This window comes from Silene latifolia, chromosome 4 (genome assembly GCF_048544455.1).
Source record: "Silene latifolia isolate original U9 population chromosome 4, ASM4854445v1, whole genome shotgun sequence".
Lineage (NCBI taxonomy): Eukaryota > Viridiplantae > Streptophyta > Magnoliopsida > Caryophyllales > Caryophyllaceae > Silene > Silene latifolia.
The window spans coordinates 87,167,830-87,181,329 of record NC_133529.1 but is presented as its reverse complement, the minus strand read 5'-3'; the positions used below and the strand labels follow the sequence as shown (position 1 = coordinate 87,181,329).

Here is a 13,500-nt window from a genome sequence, read left to right as displayed (position 1 = left end):
GCTAAAACTTTTATGGACTTGTATGATGCTAAAAGATGCTTCCTCTCTCAGAAAGCAAAAATGTAATGGATGAACAATGGTGATGATAATACCCATTTCTTTCATTGCACCATCAAAGCTAGAAGAATGAACAACAGAGTTCATAAAATTAAAGATATGATGGGTCATGAAGTCTCTAATACTGAGGACATTGAACAAGCTTTCCTTGATTATTATAGGTCTCTCTTGGGCAGTGCTCATGAGGTAACCCCTGTGTGTGAAGCTTTGGTTCAGACTGGTACTCTGGTGATTGCTGAACAGGCTTCCCATATGGTAAGAGGTATTACTGATGATCAAATCAGGGCTTCCCTTTTCTCCATTCCTGCAGAAAAGGCTCCAGGGCCTAATGGCTTTACCAGCAAGTTTTTCAAAGATGCCTTCCCTATTGTTGGATCTGACCTACTGGCAGCAGTGAAAGAATTTTTTTCTTCTGGCAAACTTTTGCAACAAATCAATGCAACCATTCTCACCGTGATTCCTAAGAATGACTCACCTACATCAGTGATGGAATTTCGCCCAATTGCCTGCTGCAATGTTCTTTATAAATGTATCACTAAAGTCATATGCAACAGGCTCAATGAGGTCTTAGGAGAGATTGTGAGTGATAATCAAAGTGCCTTCATCAAAGGCAGAGATATTGTTGACAATATCCTCATTTGTCAAGATCTGGTAAGACTGTACAACAGGAAGAGCTTCCCTCCCAGGGTTCTGATGAAGATTGACTTAAAGAAAGCATATGACTCCATTGAATGGTCCTTCATTAATGGAATGTTTAGGGCATTACATTTCCCTGAAAGAATGAGAGTTGGATAATGGCCTATGTAACCTCTCCTACCTACTCTCTTTCTCTTAATAAGGGGGTTTTTGGATACTTTAAGGGCAAAAGAGGAAATAGGCAGGGTGATCCCATGTCCCATCTCCTCTTCACATTGTGTATAGAGTATTTGACCCGTCTCATTAATGTTATCACTCTGAAACCTGGCTTCAACTTTCACCCTTTATGCAAGAAGCTAAAACTGAGTCACCTCTGCTTTGCAGATGATGTGTTGTTGTTCTGCAGAGGTGATTTTCACTTCATCAAGCTTCTTATGAGGGCTCTTAAATCCTTTGGGGATGCTTCTAGGCTGCAAGTGAACCACAATAAATCTGAAATTTATATGAATGGCCTTAGTGCACAAGACAAAGATAAATGTTTAAGGGTGTCTGGTTTTAACCTCGACACTTTTCCATTTAGATATTTGTGAATTCCTAAATCATACAAAAGGTTGCATGTGTCTGAATGCAATAAGCTGGTTGAGAAAATGGTTCTTCGAATTCGTGGATGGGGAGCAAGGAGACTGAGTTATGCTGGCTGAGTGGTGCTTATTAAGGCTGTTCTATCTCAGATCCATTCCTAATGGTGCAGGATTTTTATTATTCCTAGTACTGTCCTCAAGAAGATTGAAGGGGTTTGCAGGAATTATTTATAGTCTGGGGATGAGAATTACAAAACTCCCCTGGTAGCTTGGGAGCAGTGCTTTAGGATTAAGGAGGAAGGTGGGCTTGCTTCCATTGACTGTGCTAACTGGAACAAAGCAATGATATCTAAGTATACTTGGTGGCTGGCAAATAAAGAAGTCCACCTTTGGATTAAATGGGTCAATGCGATTTATATTAAGAACAACTGGTGGACTTACTCTCCTTCTTTTAGCACAAGCTGGACATGGCGTCAGATTTGCAAGATAAGGGATCAGAATCAAGGAGGCTACTCTAATAATACCTAGCAGGTGGGTGACCATACTGTTCAAAAAGGATATGACTTGTTTCAAGTTGTTTAGAGCAAGGTGAATTGGGCACCCATAATCTGGAATAGACTCAGTATACCTAAGCATTGTTTCATCCTCTGGTTGGAGAGTCACAAACGGTTACTCACCAAGGATAGACTAAATAGATTTGGTATCACTACTGATGCTGACTGTTATCTATGTCTCAATGCTGATGAATCCTGCTCCCATCTTTTCTTTGCCTGTCCATTTAGCTCTCAGTGTTTGTAGCAGCTCCAAAATTGGCTGGGCATTGATCTCTCAGGGCAGGAACCAGTGGAATGGTGTGTGCATTGAAGATGCAAATCGATGTTCCAAAAGCAGATTATTATTGCAGGTCTAGCCGATTTGATTAATCACATTTGGCAATGTCGAAACGAATGTCGTATCAATGGAATTGTTGCTCACCCTAAGGCAGTGTTAAAGAGAGTTAAGGTTGCTATCTTACCTAGAATATTAGTGAAAATGGATACTATTAAGCATAGGATTGATAGCTCTTGGTTACAACATGTAAAATGTAGTGGTTGTTAGCTTGGTAAGGCAATAGCTAACTTGTATGGTGATGTAAACTCTTCAAGATTATCAATATATTATTAACATTTTACCTAAAAAAAAAATAGAATCACTCATCAGGAATTTTATCTAACTATGATTTATGCCTTTAATGAGAGTAGTGATAGAGTTGGTTTATGGAATAATTTTGAATAATTTGCTGTTAACTATGATGGTCCATGGGTTCTTGCTGGAGATTTAAATACTGTTCTATGCTTAGATAAGAGATTGGGTGGGAACACTAAGCGAGATGATATGGATGATTTCATTAGGAGTATGGCTATATGTGGTATGCCTGATATTGTAGCTACTAGGCTTTATTTACTTGGAATAATAAGCAGGAGTCTGCCACCCGGATTTATAAAAGGTTAGACATATTTCTTATTAACTAATCCTGGATGGACAACTTCCCTGATATGGTGGCTCATTTTCATCTTGAGGAACTTTTTGATCATTGTCCTTGTGTTGTGAGTAATGTTAAAATTGATACTGTTCAAATTGCCAGTTTAAGTACTTCAATATGTGGTGACAAGCTACATCCTTTCTGGGTAGGGTGAAGGATGAATGACTAAATCTTATGAGAGACATAAAATGTTTGGCATTGTGAAGAAGCTAAAAGCTCTGAAATCTGTGCTCAAGAATTTGAATTCAGAATGCTATTATGATATTGAAAATAAGACTGCATTGGGAGCAATGGGACTGGATCAGTTGCAGCAATCTATTATGCTGGATCCTGCAAATGGTCATCTTATTACTTAGGAGATTGAACTTCTTGCTGAAGTGAAGGGCCTAACAAAAGCAAGAGATAGTTTTTTTTCAAAACAGAAGGCAAAAGTGCATTGGCTAGAGGGGGGAGATCAAAATACTGCATATTTCCTTGGTACATATTTGTGAGGAGAGCTTTTGTGAGACAACCCTAAGGAGGATTTTTCATCTCACGCAAATTATTTGTGGTAAGTTATTTTATCGCCTCACATCAATTGTTTACATTTGACCAAAGACCCGCGCCCGTTGACTTGGACCGTAGCCGTGAGGACCGTTGACTGACGGGTTGACCACCGTCGGGTCAGCCGTGATTGGGAGTGCACGTGTGATGGTTTTTGCGGGATTGTTTTGGGTAGTTTACATCTTAAATTCATTAATAAGATTAGTTAATGATTATACATAATTTGATTGTTTGTTTAGGCGGTGATTTTGTGGAAGAGGCTTTTTGATGATTTGATTGTTTGAGAAGATTTTTGCTAAAAGTAGGTTAACTACTCAACTGTGTTATTTGGTGATTGATGATGGTTAAAGATGGATTTGATGTAATTGTTGTCTTGAGCATATCGTCGTAATTTTTGTGTTGAGCATGTGACATAATTATTGCCTTGCGTATCCATGGACGCGGGCCCACGGGGTTCGTTTGGGAAAACAAGCGTTTGCATTTGTGGAGTCGCCACCAATTTATTGTGGAAAATTGGAAGTTCGAATACTTCGCGTCATGTCAAGACACAAAGTAGTGACATAAACACTAAGAACTCGTTACCCTTAGCATTCTATATCTAGAATGACTCTCGTGGATGCCAATGAACACGAATGTTCACAGAGATCTGGAGTAAGGGGTGAGGGTACGTATTAGGAAGCTCTTTTGATCGAACACTTAATTCCCCCCGCCTCGATAGCGGCCTCTACTAATGATTAGGGAAATCGTCTATATTCGATAAGTTGGCGATTATATGCATGCAATGCAACAAACAACGTTTTAATCCTAACATGAGAGAATTAACTAAGTCAGTGAACATGTAATTTAGCATACAATTGGGTCGAAATATAAATTATGGTGGATTACATGTGAAAACATACAAACAAATGATAATAAAGAATACGAGAAAATACAACAATTGAAATTACAATAATTACAATGATTAATGATTGATTTACGTCGAAAATACAATTAAAACGGATATTTTGAGAAAAGAAAAGGGAAAATAAATTAGGGTAGAAAATACGAACAGATTAGTAGTGGTAATACGATTAATAGCTAATTAATACGTAAACTAATAATTAGGTCAAAGCAGAAACGGAAGTTCAGAGGCAGAACTTAACCCGGAACAGGCGCAGCAGAGCTGCGTCCTTTGGAAGAGGTGCAGTGCTCACTGCGTCTGTTCCTGAGGTGAATTCTGGCTGTGAAGCCGGAATTGCATATCGTTAATATTCATTGGTAATTTAATGCTCGATTAATAATATTTGACTCGGATAGAAGTGGTTTAACGGATCATTTACATGCAAATTGGTCATAAAAACGATAAAACATGAAACAAAACTAATTAGAACAAATTAATTACAATATTAATTATGAGGTAAATACGAACTAAGCTTATTAAAACAAACCAATTAGGCTTAAATTAATGACAAATTAATGATGATGATGACGATGAACAGATGAAAATATACCAAAGGATTAATTCCAGAGACTTGATATTGATGAATCGAATCTCTCAAACCCGGATTGATTTTAATGAATAAAACCTGCAACTATTAATTACTTGGGATTTAAGTTGGGAATAAAAAGGTGATAAATTACTAATGAATTATATGCTAAAATTATCATACGAATGAAATAAGAATAAGTAAAGACGAAGCAAAAACACACAAACGAATTAAATAGAGGACGAAGGAAGAAGAAGGAAAGCAGGAACTGCGGCAGCCTCAGGAAGAGGCGCAGCAGGTACTGCGTCCCTTCGAAGAGGCGCAGCAGTTGCTGCGTTCATTCTCGACATATGTCTCTCATTAACCCGTAAAAAGGTTTGAATAAAGGTTTTGTAAATCGGTTTTGAATATATTTTCGACGTAAACCTTACAATAATGATTTCAAAAATAAAAACAATAATAAAAGATGGGATTTACACCCTCAGACTTACATGTTTGGCGAAACGAGATTAACTAATTTAATGTTTAGCGATGCTCGACTCGAATGTACGACGAAAGTGCCCTCTAAGAGAAAATTAAACAAAGTTGATTAAGTTGATCGATGTGGAGTTGGTCAAATTGGTCGGTCATGCAAAACGAGGCTGGTACTCAGAAGGATCCGAGCTTACGTGGTCGAAAGTTCAAGCACGTAGACGCCAAAAAGCAAGAGCGTGGTCTTAGAATGCAAAGGGAGAAGAGAAGGGCGGACACTCGCGTGAGAAATATGAGGACCGAAGGTCTCTATTTATACTAATCACACGGAGGAATTAGGGTTTCGGTAAAACTTTGGAAGTAAATCTCGAAAAGATCTTAAAATACGCAGAAAGGAGCTGGGGAAGAGGCGCAGAAACCACTGAGGGTCTTAGAAGAGGCGCAACAGGTGCTGGGTCCTTTCCCCAAGGGTTTCCTCGTGCGGAAGAAATATTTTCTGCATTTCTATTATGGAATTGCGGTTGATCTTAATTTACTTATTATTTAAAATATAATTTCGGGATATAATTTACCAAAAGATTAAAATATTGAAAATATGGAATAAAAATACCCGGAACATTCCAGAATATTCTGACTCGGCATTTTAAACGGTTATTAGAAAATGAAGACGGTTTTTGACCCGGACTCCAAATGTACTCTAATTACTGTCAAAACGACCGTGACGGCGCGTAGATGACGACCAAGGGGTTGACACAAGTATTTGAGCTATCACTTGACGATGAAATTACGAATTGTAATAAATCATTCCGGGTACCAAACATGCGGCCCAATCATCACCGGGTGGCTTGCGGAAGGTGCAGTAATGAGGTATCTAAAGACCCCCCCACTTTGACTGAGGCTTAGACAAGGCGAAAGTCAAAGTATAGCCATCAGGTCAATCGAAGATTACAACCTGGCGACTATGGCGACACGAGGCGGCTCAAGGGGTCTGAGCCAAGGACCTGTCGTCAGGAACATTTTAGAGTCTGTCGACTATCGGGGAGGGTCGTTTAAAGTCCATTATACTACGTAAGGAAGCTCGCCAGCCATAAGAAGAGACCATACCTGAGATTCCTTAAGACTCCTTACTCTGTCGGACTCCAAGGGAAAACAAAACGTAATATTGATGGGCAGCAGGACGTCGGTAGAAACTGCTGAGAGAAATCTGCTAGGGTCGGTCTTCAAACAAACTTTGGTAAAACATGAGATTGAGGTTGAACTCCACGTGTTGAGAGGGACAATTGGCTGTCTTGAACTCTCACTGGGGGAACATAATTGATGCGTGTCGAAACACCTGTCAGATAAAATTCGCTCGTTGTTGCAAGCGAAGTCTTGATAAAGTACCGCGACGGAAAAATCAATTTCCATGGATTTTATCGTGGGTTTGCCCAAGAGCCATCAGGGTAACAACATGATATGGGTTATAGTGGATCGACTGACCAAGTCAGCTCATTTTGTACCAATGAAAGATACATGGACTAAGGCACAATTAGCTATGGCTTATCGGAAAAATGTGCTAAGGTTACATGGGGTGCCAAAAGACATAGTATCTGACAGAGATGCGAGGTTTATCTCAAAGTTTTGGAAAGAGTTGCAGGAGTCTTTGGGAACGACATTGAAGATGAGCACCGCTTTTCATCCTGCGACAGATGGTCAGACAGATAGAACAATCAAGACTCTTAAGGATATGTTACGAGCTTGTGTGATGGATTTGGGTGGTAGCTGGGAGCAGAGGTTAGATTTGATCGAGTTTTCTTACAACAATAGCTGTCACACTAGTATTGGCATGGCGCCATTTGAGGCCTTATATGGGAGGAGATGTAGGAGTCCGATTTGTTGGGACGACAATGCTGAGGTAGTAGTTTTGGGACCAGAGATGGTACATGAGATGGTTGAGCAGATTAAGATGATCAGGGAAAGGATGAGAGCATCTCAGAATAGGCAAAAGAGTTATGCAGATCTACATCGCCGGGATATAGAGTTTCAGGTTGGGGACAAGGTTCTTCAAAAGGGTCTCCTATGCGTGGGGTCATGAGATTTGGGAAGAAAGGCAAGCTGAGCCAGAAGTTCATAGGACCATATGAGGTCTTAGACCGGGTTGGAGAGGTTGCTTACCGTTTGGCTTTACTGTCTTCTTTGGATAGGGTGCATAATGTGTTTCATGTATCTCAGCTGCGGAAGTATGTGAGTGATCCGTCACATGTGTTAGAGGCAGACAACATAGAGCTAGATGAGTCCTTGTCTTACCATGAGGTGCCTAAGCAGATTCTTGACCGGAAGGTTAGGAAAACTAGAAATGGTGAGACGGTCTTGCTTAAGATTCTTTGGTCTAATCATGAGGTTGAGGAGGCTACATGGGAGGCGGAGGAGTCCATGAGAGAGCGCTATCCGTTTCTTTTTTATCAGGTATATATGGTTACGGGGACGTAACCTTGTTTCTTTTAGGAGGGTAGGAGATGATCGCGAAGAGTTTTTGCATCTTTTTATGTTGGTTTTGGGTATAGTTAGTAGTGAGTTGTGTCGGGTTGAGTTTGGGTTGGTAGCATGTGTCGGAGTTTTGTGTTGAGTTTTGTTTTGGTTGTAGTGTCGGGAGTATGGTAGTATGTTATTATTTTGTTGTGGTTTGAACTTCGGCGACGAAGTTCTTTTTAAGGGGGGAAGACTGTAATACTACGGTTTTATTTGTCTCTGGGTACTCTATCGAGTGGGCCTTACTTTGTCGAGTAAGGGAGTTTTTATTTACGAAACAGTAGTCTGTGTGTAGGGTACTCGATCAAGTAGCCTTGGTACTCGATCGAGTAAGTGGCACTCGATTGAGTACGTTAGTTACTCGATCGAGTAGGTCGGTTAACAGGCATTATTTTCACGGGTTTTGTTAATAACACGGATTAGTATATAATTCATACCGTCATCTTTGTTAAACACTTTTACAAACCTAATAATCTTAAAAGGAGATTAAGACTACGTTATTCGCATCATCCGTGTTATTGGCAAATCCCGGAGCTTGAGAGGTCGGATTTCATCATTCTTTGTGTGCTTGTGATCCTTGCGTCGAGGGTAAGATCTACATACCAATTTTATAGCTTTTAATGAACTTTGTTTAAACCCTAATTTGGGGGATTGGGGGTTTTGGATGGTTAATTGTGATTCTTAGTAATTATATGATTATGTGAATAGGAGGAGGATTCATAGAAGAGCGTTTTTGAGACAGTTGTTAGATCGTCTGCTGCTTGTGATTGCATTTCAGGTAGGGTTTTCCCTACTCAGTATTAGTTACATGATATGTGTGGTGAATTGTGTTGTAGTTAGTATTGTTGATTGTTTCAGACGGTTGTTGAGTTTGTATTGTGATTGCTGGTTATCTGTCTGTGTTCTTCGAGGCGTGTCCCTGGCTGAGTGGAGTCACTTGCGGGAGTGGCTTCACGCCCATGATTCGCCTTCTGTGGAACCCGCCAAAGAAGGGATGTGCACATTATTGGACGTGGGTTTATCGCTGGATGGAAATGAGCGGGGATTTGGTGGGTACGGCTGCGGTCCCCCACTGGCGGTGTGGAGTATCTGTTACGATGAGTACTCTGGCAGGGCTACACACTTTAGTGTGTAATCGGTTACGTGGAGATTGTTCATGGAGACCGGGGTTTGATGTGACGATTGTGCTATTTGGTAATTGTTGTATTGTATCTTATTTTGTGTAATTATTACTGACCCCATTTAACTATTTTAAAAACTGTGGTGATCCATTCGGGGATGGTGAACAGTAATTGAGCAGGTTTGACTAGAGGCATTTGGGCTAGTTGGGATGTGTCACCATGAGCTGATTAGAGTCTTCCGCTGTCACACTTTAGTTGTTTAGACCTTGGGTTTTTGAGAACATGTATTGTACCTTTTATCAGTTTGGTTTTGGACTTGTAATCACTTTAAACAGTTTGGCTATTTAAATTATGTTTCTTTATTGTCATTTGATTCTCATTGCCTCGGGAAACCGAGATGGTGACGTTCTTATACCTGAGTGGTCCTGGTAAGGCACTTGGAGTATGGAGGTGTCACAAAGTGGTATCAGAGCGACGATCCTGAAACCTGTAACCAATGAATCTAATGAACATGGGGAGTTAGTTAAATTGAACCCGGGGTAAAGGTTGTAGGAGCTAATGCAAAGGCTTGGGAGACGTCCTAAAGTCGCGAACTCGCCCTGCAATTTTGAACCGGTCATATGGGGGTACGTGTCAGGGTCGTAAGTGTTGTCTTTTGTTCTGAATGTGTACCTAATAGCATGTGTTGTGAACTGTTGGATGTTGGATGTGGATAATTGGGAGTATCGATAAAAGTTTAAGGGGATGTGTTTGCATGTTGAATTGAATGAAAAGTATATTGCGTGTTTATAATGTGGCATTTTGATAACATGAATAGATCGTTTTAATGATTATATAAGGAGTTGCGCGTATTTGCATGCGTAGTTACGTTTATTTTGTGAAACTTATAAAACTTGTATATTATGTTGGGAAGGTGAGATGAACACGCGGGTAGTTTATACGAGTCTGCATGACTCGATCGAGTGGGGGGTACTCGATCGAGTGGGTGTGACTCGGTCGAGTAGGTAGTTTGATGTTTTCTGGACAGAACCGTGTTTTTGGGTACTCGATCGAGTACATAAGGGCACTCGATCGAGTAGGGGGCGCTCGATCGAGTGTCTCGTCAGCTCGGTCGAGTATGTTTTTCGGCAGGAGTCTGTTTAGGTTCTGGAGTCGAGGCACTCGATCGAGTAGGTTGGGCACTCGATCTAGTGGCCTCAACTCGATCGAGTGGGTTCTGGTACTCGATCGAGTGGGGTCTGTGTGAGTTGTATACGTGTTTTGGGCTATAGTATGCGTGTTTATATCTACCTTTTCTTATATAGTTACAAGATTCCGCCAAAGAGAAACGCCCTTTATGCTAGAGCTGAGAGCATGGCCACCGATGACATAGTTAAGATGTTGGAGCACCAAGATGCTCTTATGGATGCTTTAAAGAGAGTGGGGAAGGATAAGGATGTTGATCATTCAAAGATTAGTCTCTACATAGCGAGGTTTAACCCAAAAGAGTACAAGGGGACCGGGGAGCCAATTCTTCTGGATAATTGGCACAGAGAGATGGAGAACATCCTGGATTTGGTGCACTGCCCGGATGAGATGAAAGTGGAACAAGCTGCATTCTACTTGAGGGAGGCGGTAGGTGAGTGGTGGGACAAGGTAAAGGTGAACGCTAGGGATATGTATGCGAGGCAGGGGTTACCTGCTATTCCTTGGGAAGAGTTTAGAAAGGCTATGAGGCGAGAGTTCGTGCCGGAACATGTGAGGAGTAAGCTGAGAGAGGATTTCAATGGGTTTAAGATGACAGCTGACATGACGGTGGCTGAGTACTACCGATAGTTTAATGAGAAGGCTAGGTATGCTGAGGATATGGGATTGAGTGATGAGAACCTAGCTCTGAGGTTTGAGAAGGGGTTGACCCTTAAGATCATGGAGAAGTTACCTGTGGGAGTCCTTACGGATGTTAAGGAAGCTTATGAGAGAGTTGGGAGGGCTGAGCGACTAGTGGAGATGGGCCGAGAGAAGGGTGCTGAGAAAAGAAACGTTGAGAGTGAGGGAGGTGGCCAGTCCAACTATAAAAAGGGTAAGCACACTCAGGCAAGAGCATTTTCATCGGGCTCGGGGTTTAGTGCTGGGGATTCTTTCGGGAGAGGCCGTGTAGTAGTGGGGGTAGGCCGGGTATGACTGCTACAAACCGCGGGACGGGCCACAAGAGATATGAGTGCACCAAAGTGCGGTGAGTGGAGGTCTTCGAGGCCGGGACAGGGGAGCTTTTCTCGGGGTCCCGCACGAGTTATGCGAGCAACACCCGGTGGGTCATGGAACAACGGGGAGGTCGAGCAACAACGGTGGGGGCAACCACAATGGCGGTAACTCATATCGAAACCCTGCTACGAACACCAACAACAACCAAGGGTCGGGTGCTAAACCGGCTACTTCAGACTAGTACTTGTCCGGGAGGTGGGCGAAGACCGATGTGGCAAGTGTTCATGATGGAGAAGAAAGTAGCTGAGGACGACGCTCATGTTATCACTGGTACTTTTCTTGTTAACGGTGTTTATACCTTTATTTTGTTTGATTCGGGGGCATCGCAGTTGTTTGTATCTTCGAGTCACGTTAAACAGTTGGGTCTGAGAGAGTATGAGTCTGTAAGTGAGGAAGTTTTTATACCTTCGGGTGAGTCTGTATCGTGTGGGAGGTTGTATAGAGATGTATCCATGATAGTTGGGCAAGTTGATCTACTTGTAGACTTGCTAGAGTTTCCTTTTGACGGTTTTGAGATGATAGTCGGGGTGGATTGGTTAGGAATGTACAAAGCTAAGATAGACTGGCATCAAAAGAAAGTGTCTCTGAGAGGTCCTAAGGGCATTAGTGTGTCTTATCGTGGGTTTGTTGTCAAACCCAAAGTTAAGTTGATTGCAGCTGTGACCTTGAAGTCCTATTTGAGGAAGGGGTGCCCGATGATCTTGTGCCATGTGAGAGATGACAGGATGGAGAGTCCGACAGTTGATCAGATACCAGTTGTGGGGGAGTTTTCAGATTTCTTTCCAGATGAGATTCCGGGGTTGCCACCGAAGAGGGAGATAGATTTTAGTGTTGAGCTGAAACCTGGGACAGGGCCAATCTCTAAGGCACCGTACCGGATGGGTCCTAAGGTGTTGGAGGACCTCAGGAAGCAGCTAGATGATCTGATAGAGAGGGGATACATTAGACCTAGTGTATCACCGTGGGGAGCACCAGTTCTTTTTGTGAAGAAGAAAGATGGGAGCCTGAGGTTGTGCATAGATTACACAGAGTTGAACCGAGTGACGGTGAAGAACATATATCCTTTGCCAAGGATAGATGACCTATTTGATCAGTTGAGTGGTGCATCAGTCTTTTCCAAGATTGATTTGAGGCCGGGGTACCATCAGGTGAAGATTAGAGAGGAGGACATACCAAAGACAGCTTTCACGTCGAGGTATGGCCATTATGAGTATGTGGTGATGCCTTTTGGGTTATCTAATGCACCTGCTGTGTTTATGAATTTGATGAACGAGTCTTCAGTCGGTTTTTGGACAATTTTGTAGTGGTTTTCATCGATGACATCTTAGTCTATTCTAAGACTAAGGAGGAACATGAGGAGCATCTCAGGATTGTGTTGCAGACCTTGAGGGAGCATGAGTTGTATGCCAAGTTGTCCAAGTGTGAGTTATGGTTAGAGAAAGTTGCCTTTTCGGGGCATGTGATTTCAAAGGAAGGGGTAGCTGTGGATCCTGCAAAGACGAGGCGGTTACAAAGTGGGAAGCGAAAAAAGAATGTAGCTGAGATCAGGAGTTTCTTGGGTTTAGCAGGATATTACAGACGGTTCGTGAAAGATTTCTCCAAGATTGCTAGACCTATGACATCTTTGATGAGGAAAGAGAATAGGTTTCGTTGGGATGAAAGTTGTGAGATGGCATTCCAGACATTAAAGGAGTGTTTGACCACATCTCCAATCTTAGCATTGCCTGAAGGGAGTGAGAACTTTGAGGTTTATACAGATGCCTCAAAGAACGGGTTGGGATGCGTGTTGATGCAGAACGGTTAAGTGATTGCCTATGCTTCTAGGCAATTGAAGCCTTATGAGGTGAACTATCCTACACACGATCTGGAGTTGGGTGCAGTTGTGTTTGCTCTCAAGATTTGGAGACATTACCTTTATGGGGCGACCTTTAAGGTATTTTCTGATCACAAGAGTCTCAAGTACATCTTCACTCAAAAGGAGATGAACATGAGACAAAGGAGGTGGATGGAGTTGATTGGCGATTATGACATAGATATTATGTAACACCCGCGAATTTCCCATTTTGACATTTAAAATTTATTAAAACCGTTTAACCACTTTATTACATATTTTTGAATTATTCAATTTAATTAATTTTATGTCAAACACGATTTTTATAAACGTACTATATAAAAGCTCATTTTTATAAAAATACGTATTATTAAATTATATTCTTGAGGCATAATTTATATAAGAATATATGTATACATATTTTTAGTCGGACAACAATAATAGTGACCGTAATAATAATAATTTCCGTCTAGCTATAAACCGTCACATTTCACTTTGTACCTAGCCTTAATCCGGACCAACC

At 41.6% G+C, this 13,500-nt stretch overlaps 1 protein-coding gene across 1 annotated transcript; it reads left to right on the top strand.

Moving 5' to 3' along the window:
- Positions 1-851: 851 nt before the first annotated feature.
- On the top strand, positions 852-1,283 carry LOC141651725 (putative mitochondrial protein AtMg01250). Its single transcript, XM_074459426.1, has one exon. It carries the CDS (start codon positions 852-854, stop codon positions 1,281-1,283), a length of 432 nt encoding a protein of 143 aa, XP_074315527.1.
- Positions 1,284-13,500: the final 12,217 nt, after the last annotated feature.